The 15,001-nt window shown below is 51.7% G+C and overlaps 1 protein-coding gene across 1 annotated transcript in view; it reads left to right on the forward strand.

Annotated features, from left to right (window-relative positions):
• Positions 1-15,001, forward strand: part of ASAP3 (ArfGAP with SH3 domain, ankyrin repeat and PH domain 3) — a 47,372-nt gene that overhangs the window by 29,723 nt on the left and 2,648 nt on the right. Inside the window, 18 exon segments of the mRNA XM_027109784.1 lie at positions 5,573-5,684; positions 5,918-6,003; positions 6,450-6,525; positions 6,717-6,803; positions 6,971-7,080; positions 7,978-8,047; positions 8,355-8,442; positions 9,774-9,822; positions 9,936-10,126; positions 10,205-10,338; positions 10,627-10,721; positions 10,905-11,082; positions 12,020-12,105; positions 12,265-12,380; positions 12,997-13,064; positions 13,159-13,266; positions 13,418-13,613; positions 14,465-14,690. Of these exon segments, the coding sequence (XP_026965585.1) occupies positions 5,573-5,684; positions 5,918-6,003; positions 6,450-6,525; positions 6,717-6,803; positions 6,971-7,080; positions 7,978-8,047; positions 8,355-8,442; positions 9,774-9,822; positions 9,936-10,126; positions 10,205-10,338; positions 10,627-10,721; positions 10,905-11,082; positions 12,020-12,105; positions 12,265-12,380; positions 12,997-13,064; positions 13,159-13,266; positions 13,418-13,613; positions 14,465-14,690 (2,076 nt within the window).

A 15,001-nucleotide genomic window follows, 5' to 3' on the forward strand; every position in this document is an offset into this window, starting at 1 on the left:
GCCAGGACCCAGCTGGGCACCGTTTGCTCTTCTTTGTAAAATTTTGGCTTCTCTTGCATTTTGCAAAAGCAATATGTGTTCATTATGAATAACTTAGAAAATATGGAGAAGTAGAAGAGGAAACATTGTTAATTATCTCTAGGAGAAGATGAGGGTCATGTGGGGGAATATCTAGTACTTCTCTATTGTTAGAATTTTTTTACATAGTGTGTGTAGTACTGTAATTTCATCATTTTAAAAAAGTGGAGGGTGGGGGAGAGTTCCCTGGTGATCCAGTGGTTAGGACTCGGTGCTTTCCCTGCCGTGGCCCAGGTTCAATCCCTGATCGGAGAACTAAGATCCCACAAGTGGCATGTTGAGGCCGGGGGTTGCAAGGGGGAAGCGGGGGGGGAGGGGAAACTACCAAAAACCAGGAAGAAGATCCTTCATTTCCAAGCCTAAAGTATTAACATCTTTCTAGTCATTTTTCTATATATAAAGAAATATTTTTACAAAACCAAGATCATAATAATCATACTGGGGTTTTTTGGCTTAAAAATACATTGTGAAAAAAAAAATACATTGTGACCATCTTTCTACATCATTACATATTTTTATACAACGTCACTTAAATGGGTGCACTGTGTGTCAACATATGCATAATCCACAATGTATTTAATCTGCCCTTGTTGTTGGGGAAGCATCCTCGGAACTAAATCCTTGCTCCCACCCATAATTATTTCTGTAAAATCCTTCCAAGAAGTAGATCCTGAGCTTTATTGTTCCTCAAGCTCCCAGCACCATGGGGAACTCCCTGAGTCTGAAGGAGGCCGAAACTCCTCCCCCGCAACGAGGATCTCCATGTACACTCCCGCTGTGGGTGTAGATCTTGTGGTGAAGGGTGTGGGAGCTGTGATGAGCGTGGCCATCTGTTCTCATCAGAGGCCTAGGGAGGGGTGTGGACAGGCAGGCAGGTGATCTTTCTCTTTCTGATTTGATGTGTGATCACATGGTCTTCATCTTCCTGAGTGACCTTGACTAAGCCCTTAGCCTTTTAGCCTTTCAGGGCACCATCTACTAAATAGAAAGAATAAGCCCTACCTTGCTGACCTTCCCCAAGTAGCTCTGCTTTTACCAGATTGATATATTGATCTTGCCTGTAAGGTTTCGTTTAAAGAAAAGACTGTGTGTAATAATGGGGAAAGGGGCTTGTCGGAGGTTACGCAGTGAGTTATCGATAGGACCTGGGCTAGAACCCAGGACTTCTGAGTCTGGCCTTCTTCTTCCAGGGGTCTCCTGGCTCCTGCTTCTATAACATAGATCGAGCTACATGTCCTGGCACAGGTGTCTGTGTACATTCGTTTTATGAGGGCTCCAGGTATAGCTAGATATTAGCGAGCCATGCGTTACTGTGTAATTCCAAACTCATTCTTAACCAAACCAGTCTGGGCAGCGACTGCAAAGGGTCCAAGGGCCCTGATAGTATCTGTTGAATACCACCAGGATTCTCACCCCCTGGTTGTTCATACGGGGGGTCTCCCTCTCCACCTGGGGCTGCTAAGGAAGGCATCCCAGGCCCTGTGCAGGGGACACAGTTATCTAGGCTGTTCCATTTTCAGGGCTGTTTCCTCACCTGAAAAATGGGGCCAACGATACCTTGCAGGGTTGATGTGGAGATGAAATAAGTGCAGTGCATATACAGCACCTGGCACTGCAGTTCAACACGTACTTATTGGCCATCTTTCTGAGCCAGAACTGGGGCCAGAATAACACAGCAAGGGGTTCAGAGGCAAGAGCCCAGACCTCTGCTCCTAGCATTTCCCCGACCAGCCTGGGATCTTGGGCAATTACCTCCCTTCTCTGGATCTCAGCTTCATCTTTTGGAAAATAGTCCCTGACCGTGATCTATCAGAAAAGACACTGTGACTGTCACCGGCTGGGGGAACCAGGCAGGGAAGGAGGGATGGAACAAAGCTGAGCCACAGTGTTTGTTACCACTGCTGTCCCTGAGGCTCTAGCATCAGGCTGACTTGGCTTCATATCCTCTAGTACTTAGCAGCTGTGTGCCTTGGACAAGTGACTTATCTGTAAAATGGAGTAATGATTCCTGCCTTATGAGATTATTGCTTTAGTGTGTGAAGGGCCTAGCAGAGCACTCAGCACAAAATTAGCACTTAAAAATAATTATTAATAATAGCAGCTAATACTTATACTTACTTAAGAGCTTCCTTTGTGCCAACTGCTGTGATAAGCTCTTTACATCTGTCATCAGTTATTCATCTTAGAAGGGAAAGGTGCTATTATCCCCAATTTATAGGTAAGTAGTGAGGGAAAAAATATCACCACAATCCCTGCCTTAGTGGATCCCACTGGTTTGTAAGCAAGAAGGGAGGTGGGTCCCAAAATAATGAAAATACAAAGTGACAGTGCTATAATGAAGGCATCAGCACAGAGGTGGCAGAACAGGCAGGCAGTTTTGGGGTGGAGGGAAGGGTGGTTGGAAAAGGCATCACAGGAGAGGTGGTTCAAGGTGCCAGGTTGGCAGATGCATAATTCGTTTTGATTCCTTTCCTCTCCCATCTCCCTCCCCACTGACCTCCTTACTCCACTGGTACCTGTTCCTCATCCCCTGAATAGTGTTAGACTGTGGCTGTGATCCCCTCCTCCAGTTATCTCTGTCTTCTTAGTAACTAGCCTTTCAACACTTTTCATTCCTGCTGCAACTCCATTCAAAGAAAATAAAAATATTCCTAACATTTGAAATGTTTATGAAACATTGGTCACACTTTGAGGACAGGGAGGGAATGGGATTTGCTATTTTCTGTGTGGGGTTGTGTGCGGTGGAATGAAAGCACTCCCAGCTGTTAGTCTGAGGTGTATCAGGTCATTTCAGGTGACTATTTCAGACTTTGTAGGGAAATCTTTGTAAATTACCATAGCTGAGGCTGAGGGACAGAGCTATGGTAATTCACAAGGCCATGTATCATACTTCACAGCTTATCTTCATCCTGAGCTAAGTAGCTTCTGTCCTTTAACCTCCACTAGACCTTGCATAAAAAATGTTAAATAAATAAATAGGAAGTATGCTACACTAAAAAAATTATCTAGGGAATTCCCTGACGGTGCAGTGGTTAGGACTCAGTGCTTTCACTGCTGGGGGCCAGGTTCAATCCCTGGTCGGGGAACTAAGATCCCACAAGCCACATGGAGCCGCCATAGATAGATAGATAAATAAATGCATAAATAAACAAAAATAAATTATCTAAGGGAATCATCAAGTTATTACTATATCATCAGTATCATTAGCATCATCATAATCCTGTCATTTATTGAGGGCTTACCATACACCAGGGACTGTACTAAATGTTTCCAGTGCATTAAATCATCTGAGAACTAGGCAGTATTAGTCTCATATTTGAAATGGGGAAACTGAAGCTTAGAAAGATTTATAAGATTATGTAATCGAGGGAGCTGCCATTCAAATCCAGAATCCACATTTCTAGCCACTGTACTATATTGTGGCTTCCTTTTTGTCCATATACTCTGGAGCAGACTTCTTTCCACGCCAGTATATATAGATTTCCCCCATCCTTTTTAACAGCTGCATAGTATTCCTATATGTGCACATAGCATCATTTATTTAACTACTTCCTGTTGATAAATATTTAGCTTATTTTTTCACTTCTACCTATTTATTTACTTATTGGGGGGGTGCATGCCATGCATCATGCGGGATCTTAGTTCCCCCACCAGGGATCGAACCCATGCCCCCTGCAGTGGAAGCGCAGAGTCTGTTAGATCTGGAGCACCAGGGAAGTCCCTCTCACTTTTTGCAGATATGGTAACAATGTAGACGGGAGCTGCCTTTGCCCTCTCCCAGCTGCTCTGCCCCCTCAGTCTCCCGCCCTCCTTAGCAAGCTGCCAGGCTTATTGTTGCTCAGGCCTGGCCACCACTTCTCTCTCTGCTGCTCATCTTCAGATCCCAAAAAAGCATCTGCCCTGACCCCCAGGCCCGTTCACAGGGTCAGTCCTCACCTAACTCCACTCCCCTGCCAAAACCTAAAGGAAAACCTAAACCATTAAAAACAAACAAAACCACACACACACACACACACACACACACACACACACACACACCCTGCAGAACGCTGCTCCACCCAGGGGTGATTTTGTACCCCCAGGAGACATTTGCGGTTGTCACAACAGGGCAGATGCTACTGGCATCTAGTGGGCAGAGGCCAGGGATGCTGCTAAACATCTTACAATGCACAGGAGGGCCCCCACAGCAAAGGATTATCTAGTCAAAATGTCTTTAGTTCCAAGGTTGAGAAACTGCCCTCTGGGTCTCAGGGACAGATTCTGCAAATAAACACCATTCCAGAGGTTTGACGTCAGTAAGGTCTAGAACTTTAGAACCAGAAGGGGCCTGAGAACTCAGTCTGGGTCATTGCTTCCTCAGTTTACAGATGGGAAAACTGAAGCTTAAAGGGGCCTATAATATTATACTGTAGTGTCTTCTGTCTGCTAAGTCTTTTGCATACTTCATCTCATCTGGGTACAGAGAGAGGTCCCCATTTTCCAGATGAGGAGACTGGGGCTTGGAGAGGGGAAGTAATGCAGATGTAAGGTTATCCCGCGTCTCTTTTCTTCGCTCAGGGCTGGCACCCACTGGGAGCAAAACTATACACAAGCTGTCTCCTTTACACGGGATTCACGGTCTCATGCGTCCAGCCCAAGATTTGGAAATACTCTCCTGGCTGGGAGTGGGTGGTCTGATGGGTGTGGGATTTCCAGGAAACCATTTATACACAGTTCCACCCATCCACAAACAGAAACCACCAACTCTGAGATCCTTAGGGGAGAAAACCCAGGTTACTCTTAGCTACAGGATGGGAAGCACTTTCTGTCTTCACCTACAAAGAAAAGAATCAAGGTTTTTTAAGCTTTAAATGGGAAGCTCCATGGCTCAGAAGAATGAAGGCACCTTGTGGTCTTTTAACCCACATGGTCCTAAATCCCTTCCAGAAAAATCAGAACTGGTTACCCCCAATCCCACCTGGCCCTATCTGAGCCCATCCCCTCCCTGCCTAGAAACCATCAACTCCTTCCCATTGCTCTTGGGATAAAGACCAAGAACGTCAACACGGTCTGACTCAGGCCCTGCGTGGTCTGGCCTCTCTTTACCTCACGTGGAACCACCTCCCTCTCTGTCTCCGCTGTGAGCCCTGATCTCTCCTGCCTCTGGGCTGTCCTGTGGTCTGATCCTCCCACCCAGCCCTAGCTTCCTCTGACTTCAGATCCCAGCTCCAGCATCACTTCCTGAGTAGCTGGATGAGGTCGGATCCCCCATTTTACTCTCCCATTGCTCTCTTCAAGGCTGTGATTTGATTCACGGGGCTGACTCCCCCCCTCACCAGCCTGTACATTCCCTGAATCCACACTGTTGACCATTGTACCCCAGCCCCACCACACAGCTGCGCAGAGGAGGGTCCCCTCACTCTCATGTGCCTGTACAGACAGGAGCATGTAGGGATGGTGGGACGTGCAAGGGGATAGTGAGAGTTGTTCAGGCCTCTCTTTCCTGGGGGCCTAGGGCCAGGATGGAGAAGGAGAGGGACCGGGCCAGGGTGACAGGAGGGAGTGCCGGGGAGGTGGCGCAGGACACCCAGAGAGAGCGACGCGTCTTCCAGCTGCACATGTGTGAGGTAAGAGGTGCCCCAGGCCGAGGGAGGGGTGGGATGCATCTTCCTGTCTGCATCCCTGAACGTCCCCGGGGTCCCAGTCACAGTCTCAGCCCAGGTCCTTGCCAGATGGCCCTTGAGGGGTCACCAAGGTCCAGTCATGGCCAAAAGGATTAGCCTGGGATGGGGACGGCAGCCGCTTGTGCCCAGGATTCAGCTTTGCTCACATCACACACCTTTCCCTGCCCTCTCCCCAGTATCTGCTGAAAGCCGGGGAGAGCCAGATGAAGCAAGGTCCTGATTTCCTGCAGAGCCTCATCAAGTTCTTCCACGCCCAGCACAAGTAGGTTTCTCCCCGTGTGCCACCCCCATCCCCTCGGTCGCTTGCCCCTTAACCCTTCAGGCAACCGAGGACAGGGCCATCCCCAGGCTCTGGCAGACGCTTGAGGCTTCCGTGTGTGTCTGTACCTCATTGGTAATGCTTTTCACGGCTGCTCTTCATTGAATGCTCACCACGTATCAAGCACTACGTACCCTACACACACCCCTGTGAGCAGCGACTGCTAGTATCCCCATTTTATAGATGAGAAAATTCAGGCTCAGATTTACTAAGGTCACACAGCTAGGAAGTGGGATCTGGACCCAGACACTCTGACTCCGGGGTGCCTGCTTGTGGCCGTCACACTCTATTGCCCCCAGGTGCCCTGTGACCTTTAGAGCACCTTCTCCCACACTTCCCCTCTCATTTCATCTCTCTCTCTGGTCCCTTGTTTGGCCTCACACCCTTAGCTTTTTCCAAGATGGCTGGAAGGCTGCTCAGAGCCTGTCCCCCTTCATTGAGAAGCTGGCAGCCTCAGTACACGCAGTAAGTTGGGCCTCACCCTTGAGCTTGTGGTCAAGTCCCCTGTCCTTCCGGGAGAATCTGTGGCCGTGGAATTGCTGGTTTCTGTCCAGAGAGCAAGGAGGCTACTGCCCTGCTGCTCTGGGTCTGGGCTCTGTACCCTGTACCTGGCACATCCGCTGGCTGATGATGGGGTCCTGCCCTTTGTCCCATAGCTGCATCAAGCCCAGGAGGAGGAGCTACAGAAGCTGACCCAGCTCCGGGACTCCCTTCGAGGGACGCTGCAGCTTGAGAGCAGAGAAGTCAGCCCCTGAATCATACCCAACCAAGTGCCCACTCCCAAGGCCTACCCTGGAGGGAGGGAGAGAAATAGCGTCCCCTTGAGAAGTCTCCCTGAGTGAGACCCCTGCAGATTGGGGCTCTTCCCACCCACATGCCCTGAGGTCTCCTTTGCATGTCCGAGGAACAGGAGACTCTGAGCCGGAAGAACTCAGGAGGTGGCTACAGCATCCACCAGCACCAAGGCAACAAGCAGTTTGGGACAGAGAAGGTGGGCTTTCTGTACAAGAAAAGTGATGGGTAAGTGACTCAGAGAGCTCAAGTAACTTGCCCAAAGCCACCCAGCCAGTAAATGGTAGGGTTGGGTGAGCTGCCTGAAGGGACTGTTCCTATCATTTGTGTAGACCCTGAGGGTTCCAGGACCCTCCACTCTGGCAGTGCAAAATCATCAGAATCCTGGGCTCGTGAATTTCTGCTAAAGTTGGTGGTTGTTCTTAACGTAAAGAAGAAGAATAGCAGCAGCGAACAATTTCTGAGCACTTTTTATGCACTAGACAGTCTCCGTGGCCTCACCCGTAATCTCTATAATATATTGACTGCCTGGAAATGAAACTGTTGACTGTGCCCTGCTCCCTGGTGTAAAAAAAAAAAATCAGTCTGTGAAATGCAAAGGCCCTTATGGGAATCCGTTAATTTTTTTACTTACTAATCGGTTTTTATCAGAGAAGAATACCTTTGTTAAACCGATTAATATTTACCTCTTACAGGAAAAGTGTCAAGTAGCTTTGATCATGGATCATGGATTTGCTAATTTTATTTTTGAGGGCTCGATATTTATCTTGCTTTGTCTTTAACCATAATTCATCTGTTGTGGTCAAGAACCTGTTCCTCCTCTCAGACTAGGAGGTCCCTAAGGTTGGGAACTGTCTCGTCCATCAGACTGGAAGGTCTCAGAGGGCCAAGGTCACATGCCCCTTTAGAGTAAAGATTCCTAGAGAGTGGGGCTGTCTGACTGAGAGCTTCCTGATGGCAGGGCTGTGTCCCCTCCAGCAGAAGGGAGCCCAGGGAGTGAGGGGCATAGGGGTCACGGGACAGAAGAGGTGAAGAAGTGAGTCCTGGTCCAGGACTCTGTTCACTGATACAGGGGAATTAGGTGTGAGCCTTGAGTGACTGTCTTTCTATCCCTCTGGGCCCTAGAATTCGAAGAGTCTGGCAGAAAAGGAAGTGTGGAGTCAAGTATGGCTGCCTGACCATCTCACACAGCACGGTGAGGCCTGGAGGGGTGGGTGGTCTCAGGACATGATAGGTCCTCTCCTCCTGGTGTTCAGAGCAGACAGATGTCAAACCCTCCCTCTAAGACTGGTTGCAAACCTGGATCCAGGGAACTGGAGACCCCCTGTGGGAGGAAGGAAGGGATCCAAAGCCTCACACTCCACATCCTTGAGGTGCTAGGAGAGGGGAGACATAAACTGGAACACGATTATTATGCCCATTTAACAGACTGGGAAACAAGCCTAAGAGTTTGGGAGGCCCAGAGGGTAACACGTACATCCTCCATCCCCAACTTCGCACAGATAAACCGGCCACCAGTGAAGCTGACCTTGCTGACGTGCCAAGTGAGGCCAAACCCTGAGGAGAAAAAGTGCTTTGACCTGGTGACCCGTGAGTAGTCCCTGCCCCCTCCCTACCCAGCAACTGCCCAGGGCTTCTCTGAGAGACCTGTCAGCTCCTGGGAGGCTCCAATTAGGGGCCTGTGTCCAATTCCACATGTGTTTATCAAATAGTTGCTACGGCAGGCATAAGACTCCTTAAGCTCTGGACACTTTTCAGAGGCTTCACCCCATGTCACATTAAACATTAAAATGCACCCACACCCCACATTAAATATGATTATTTCTGTAAAGCATATTTAAATGGATTTGGGTAATTTGGCTTTCAAAATTATTACTTTAAAATGTTCAGTTTTCATCTTTTGGGGTCTTGGTGACAGGCTTTTCATGAGCGCCAGCGCAGGCTGAGAAGGACCTAGATCTGGTCTTCAGGGAGCTCTGCTGGCAGGGTTGTGAGGTGGGGACCCGGAACTGCAAGGTGATGGGGAATGTCCAGAAGAGAGGTGCAGATATAGCACCATCAGAGATTAGAGTGAGCGGGGAATTCCCTGTCGGGTCCATTGTTTAGGACTCAGCGCTCTCACTACCGAGGGCGGCCTGGGTTCAATCCCTGGTCAGGGAACTAAGATCCCGCAAGCCATGCGGCGTGGCCATAAATAAATAAATAAATAAAATTTAAAAAGATATATTAGAGTGAGGGAAGGCCTGCCCTGCTGTGAGGAATCAGGAAAGCCTTCTCGGAGTTTAGCCTTAAAGGACACAGAACATAGAGTCTGGGGGAGGATGTTTCAGGAGATGAAAGGCATGGAACCAGGAGAGTGGGTCCTCCAGTTTAGACAGGGTGCAGGGTTCCCATAGCAGTAGTGGGAGATGAAGCCTGGGACCGCCTCTTAAAGGTTTGGACCTTATTTCCTGGCAGGAGGGAGCCATGGGAGGCCTTGGAGCAGGGAAGTGGCGTGATTTGAGCGGAACCTTTGGCCCAGCAATCTGGCAGCTGGTGCGGGCTGGGGGACGAGGGGGAGAGGTGGGGAGCAGGAAGACCCGAAGGGAGGCTGTGGGGCTGGGAGGGGAGGTGGCCATAGGTTCAGAGGCTCCTCTGCCCGTGAGCTGAGGGGGGTCCTGTGCCCTGGGAAACCTCGCCTGACCCTGGAAGCTGGGCTTCACACAGAGGGCCTTCTTGGGGTCCTACTCTGGAGGTTTCTTCTGAGAAACTGCCCCCTCTGCTGGCCACTGTCATTACCCGCCCACGGTAGCTTAGCAGAGCCTGGCCCCAAGGAACAAAACCTCCGTCTGGAGCCGGCGGTGGGGGTGAGGGCTTCCCAGGCCCAGGGCAGCAAGGACAGTAGGATTTCTGTGAGCCAGACAACGCCCCTCTCCCCACAGACAACAGGACATACCACTTCCAGGCGGAGGACGAACATGAGTGTGAGGCGTGAGTGCCCCCCACGGCTAGCCTGGGGGTGGGGGCAGGGGAGCAGCCTCCGGCCCGATACAGGACCGCACCACCGCGGGCGTCATGCCCACGCGACGCCGCACTCTCCGCAGGTGGGTGTCAGTGCTGCAGAACAGCAAGGACGAAGCCTTGAGTAGTGCCTTTCTGGGGGAGCCCAGCGGCGGCCCGGGGCCCTGGGGGGGCGCCGGGCTGGACGGGGAGCCCCAGGACCTCACCAAGCTGCTCATCGCCGAGGTCAAGAGCAGGCCCGGGAATGGCCAGTGCTGCGACTGCGGGGCTGCAGGTGGGGCCGGACGAGGAGGGAGGTGGAAACGGAGGGGAGGGGCCCGCGCCTTCAGGCACGAGCTGCGCTACTTTGCAGACCCCACTTGGCTCAGCACCAACCTGGGCGTGCTCACCTGCATCCAGTGCTCCGGCGTTCACCGCGAGCTGGGCGTGCGCTTCTCACGCATGCAGTCCCTCACCTTGGACCTGCTGGGCCCCTCCGAGCTGTTGGTGAGGGCGGGGCGGGGCCGGAGGGCGATCAGGGGCGTGGTCTGATGAGGGGGCGGGGCTTGGGCCCGAAGGACTCAGATGGAGCCTATGGGGTCGGATGGGGCGGGGCCAAGGTGAGGCAGGGCCAAGTTGGGGCAGGACCCAGACGAGCCAAAAAGAGGATGGGCGGGGCGGAGCCGAGCCTGGACCAGGAGGGAGGCTGAGGGGCGGGACCTCTGGAAGCTCAATCCTCCAGGGGGCGCTGTCCTACCACCGCGTCTTACCCCCACTACTTTCCCGCGAACCCAGCTGGCCTTGAACATCGGAAACACTCGCTTCAATGAGGTCATGGAGGCCCAGCTGCCCTCGCACGGCGGCCCTAAACCCTCAACTGAGAGTGACATGTAAGGCGATTCTCAGCTGGGGGCAGATTCTGGCCGGGGGATTCTGCTTTCCCGGCTCCCAGGGAGAAGTCTGGGGAGAGGGGAGCCTCAGATCTGGAAGAGTCCAGGACATGTGGGGTGGTTTCAAGGGTCAGCTGAGTACAAACGGTCCTTGCTCTGACATCCCGCGGTTATTTTTGACAGGAGCACCCGCAGGGACTATATCGTGGCCAAGTATGTGGAACACAGGTTTGCCCGGCGGTCCACCCCCGAGCCTCAGAGACTCTGGACGGCCATTTGCAACCGGGACCTCCTGTCAGTACTGGAGGCCTTCGCTAATGGGCAGGACTTTGGACAGCCACTGCCGGGGCCTGAGGGGCAGGTGAGAACCCTCTCCAAGGGCCACTTATAACCCAGGCACACTTAGCACGCCCCAGTCCTCCTGCAGGGCTGGCTGTTACTCCCCCCTGCCCCACCTCTGACATCTGCTCAAACCCCACCCATCAGAGGGGTAAATGGGAGAGAGCACAACTTAAGTCAGGCAGTCCTGAGCCAAAATCCTGGCTCTGTCTTTTCCTAGCTGTGTGATCCTGAGCAGTTTACTGAACTCTGAGTCTCATTTTCTCATCTGTAAAACGGGTTAATGATAGCACCCATGGGGTTGAAGTGAGAATTAAGTCCCGTATGAAAGGGCCTGGTGCATAATATATGTGCGATAAACGTTAGAATCTTTTTTTCCCTTGAATAGCCTTAGAAATGGGGAGGGGTGGGTCAGATCAGAGCAAGGAAGGCTATTGCACTGGTGATTCTAGTAACAAACATCACGTGAGCCAAGGGGGAAAGGATATCAGAGACATTTGAAGGAATAAATTGACACTGATTGGACATCAAAAATTGGATGCCATGTCTTTGAGCTGTCTGCCTGATATCTTGTGGGCTATCCAGTGGGCAGGGTGGGTGTAGCACGTAGACGGGGTAAGAATTTGGAACAGCCTACACGTGAGTGTTAACTGAAAGCTTGAGGTTATTCGACGTCTCTGGGAGCAGTGAGAGAGGAGCAGAGAGAAGAGTTCAAGGCCAAGAACCAAGTTTGGGAAACACCTTCTACTGGGGAGAAGGAGGTAGAACCACTGAAGGAAGCAGTGAGGGAATGGCCTTTCATCCTCCTCCCAAACATGAGGTGTCACCATTCAGTTTCCTCTCTCAGGGGTTCTGGCAGCTTCATATCTGGAGGTGTCAGGGGGCAGCAAGAGTTTAAGAGGGTAATATTGGGGGGCAGGTGAACTGGGGTAAACTCAGAGGTGTGGACATGTATTCAGGCACCTGGAGAGCTCGCCCTGCACTTGGCTGTCAGAGTCACCAACCAGGCCTCCCTGCCCCTGGTGGATTTCATCATCCAAAACGGGTGAGAACCTCCCTGCCCACCTCCTCACGCTCCCCTTGCCTTCCTCTTCTCCCCCTCTCCTCCCTCCTTTCCTCTCTCTCTTTTCCCCCTGACTTTGACCCCTTCACCTGTCTGTTCCCTTCCTTCCTCCCTGACCTACCCCCCCACACCCCGCCACAGTGGTCACCTGGATGCCAAGGCTGCTGACGGGAACAGCGCCCTGCACTGCGCTGCTCTCTACAACCAACCTGACTGCCTCAAGCTGCTGCTGAAAGGGAGAGCCTCACTTGGCACAGGTGGGGCTCCGACAACTCCTCCATCAGACTCCCATTCCTGACTGCCCCTCCTGGGGGACTTCCTGCCTTATTTCCAGACAGAGAGCACTGGTAACAAGCATGGACTTTGCACACAGACTTGGGTTCTAATCCTGGCTTGCTTCTGACCACCTTTGTGACTTTGGGGTTTGTCCATTCATCTCTTGAACCTAAGCTTCTTCATCTGTAAAATGGGAATAATACCACTGACCTAGCAGACCTGCTGAAAGGATAAAATAAAACAACGTTTCTTAAAGTACCTAGACAAATAAACATTAACTGAATCTGAATAATAGTGCTTGTAATAGCTATGATTTGCTGTTTAATGTGTACCTGGTAATGTGCCAAGTGCTCTATGTATATTAACTCATTTAATCCTCATAACAACCTCGTCAGTAGTTCCAAGTATCATACTCATTTTATAGATGAGAAAATTAAGGCCCAGAGAGGTTAAGTCACTTGTCCAAAGTCACACAGCCAGGAAGTAGCAGAGCCAGGATTCAAACCCAGACGATCTTGATCCCAAAGGCTCATCCTAACCTCTAAGTTATAATGCCTCTTTGACCCTGACCACGACCCCTGACTTTATCCCTCACAGTGAACGAGGCAGGAGAGACAGCTCTGGACATAGCCAGGAAGAAGCAGCACAAAGAGTGTGAGGACCTGGTGAGGTCTAGGGAAGGAGAGGGAGCCCCTGACCCTTTCTATCTCTCTGCTGAGCCCCTGACCTTCTGAACTGCCAAGACTTTGTTTTTGGCAGCTGGAGCAGGCCCATGCCGGGACCCTCGCCTTCCCCCTGCACCTGGACTACCCCTGGGGGATCTCCACAGAGCCTGGCTCTGACAGTGAGGAGGATGAGGAAGAGAAGGTGCGTCCCAGCCCTCGCCTCTCAGGCCTCCAGACAGCCGAAGGGAAGACCTGATGGTCTTCCAGGTCCACATGGGACCTGATGTGGGGAGGGGCGAGGCTGAGCTGGAGGAACCAAGGGCATCCTCCCTCCCACACTTCTGCCCCAGCAGCGCTGCCCGCTGAAGCCGCCAGCCCAGGTCCGCTGGGCCAGTGGGAGGCTGGACATCAGCAACAAGACCTACGAGACCATCGCCAGCCTGGGACCAGCTGCCCCTAAGATCCAGAGTGAGGATTGCCCCCCACCTTTGCCGGTCAAAAACCCTTCTCGGACCATGGCCCAAGGGCGTGCGGGACATGCCAGTGGAGGTATGGTTGGCTGCCCAGAAAAATGCTCTCGTGCCATTCATTGAGGGCCTGCTATGTGCTGGAGCTCAGAGTGCTGTGTTAGTCCATACTGTCCTCACTGTCACCTGTCAGGTAGGGGTTATCATCTCCCCATCACAGGTAAAGGAAGAGAGATGTTAAGTAACATGTCCAAAATCCCATAGCTAAGTCCCTGATGTGGGCTTCCAACCAGGTCCGTCTTATTCCAAATACCTCAATGCTTCACTGAAATAAAAAGAGAGAGAAGCATTTTTTAAGCGTGCACTGTCTTGAGTCCCTTGGGGGCTACTGAGACACAGTCTAGTGGGAGAGATAAAAACTGGAATGTAATTCATTATAATATAAGGCACAGTGCGACATAGAAGATAAATTCCAAAAGGACAGAAGCAAGTTTTGTTGACTACTATTTCTCCAGCACCTAGCACAGTGCTTGGCTGTTGTCAAGAACTATTTGTTGAATGAACAGGCTTGTTCTGGGAACTCGGGAGAGGGAGGGAGCGTCTCCTGCTGGGATTGGTAGGGGGGTTAGGAAGGCCTCCTGGTGGAGGCAACATCAGAGCTGAGCCTGAGGGACAAGCAGGAGAGTCCAGATTGAGGAGAGGGTGTGAGCAGAAGTGAACAGTGCTAGTCAGTGTGGCCCTGGCCATCAGGAATGAACATCATGAACCATGAGACTGAAGCATGATGGTGACGAGGTGAAGGAGAGTGCTGGACAGGTAGATGAGAGCTGGGGAATTGGGAGAGAACCATGATAGATCCCAGAGGCCAAAAGCTGCTTTGAAGTTGAGCACAGAGTAAGTGATAAAGACAGGCTTTATCACTTCTGATTTCAGATCGTTCCGAAGTTCCCAGCCTGAGCTCGGAGTCTGCTGGGGTCCCTGAGAACCTGAGCAGTCCAGCCTCCTCCTCCTGCAGCCTCACAAGCCCCGTGGAACCTGGGGGTCCCAACCAAACCCTACCCAGCTCTGAAGAGGGCCTCTGGGAGCCCCCGGGCCCCTCCCGACCCAGCCTGACATCTGGAACCACCCCTTCAGAGATGTATCCCCCTGTCAGGTTCAGGTTGGTGAAAGCCCAACTGTGCAGTCTCAGCAAGTCTCCTGACCTCTCTGAGCATCCGTTTACTTCGCCACCTCTAAACGGTGCCTGCCTGTAGCCTGGGATACCTTCCAGCGCCGAGGCCCATGAACAATGCAGAAATGCTAGACCATAAGTGGAGGGTGATTGGACCCCTTCCCCCTTCACACACCCTGCTCCTGCCTCTGGCCTGGAGAGCTGGGGAGGAGTCTGGGGCTCAGGCTGCTGAAGCTGGAAGAGCGAAGGCCTAGTGCCAACGGTGGCTTGTTCTAGAGGTTCACGGTGGGGTTTTCACT

This window comes from Aethalodelphis obliquidens, unplaced genomic scaffold, assembly GCF_003676395.1.
Source record: "Aethalodelphis obliquidens isolate GAN/ISIS:26980383/991018 unplaced genomic scaffold, ASM367639v1 scaffold9, whole genome shotgun sequence".
Lineage (NCBI taxonomy): Eukaryota > Metazoa > Chordata > Mammalia > Artiodactyla > Delphinidae > Aethalodelphis > Aethalodelphis obliquidens.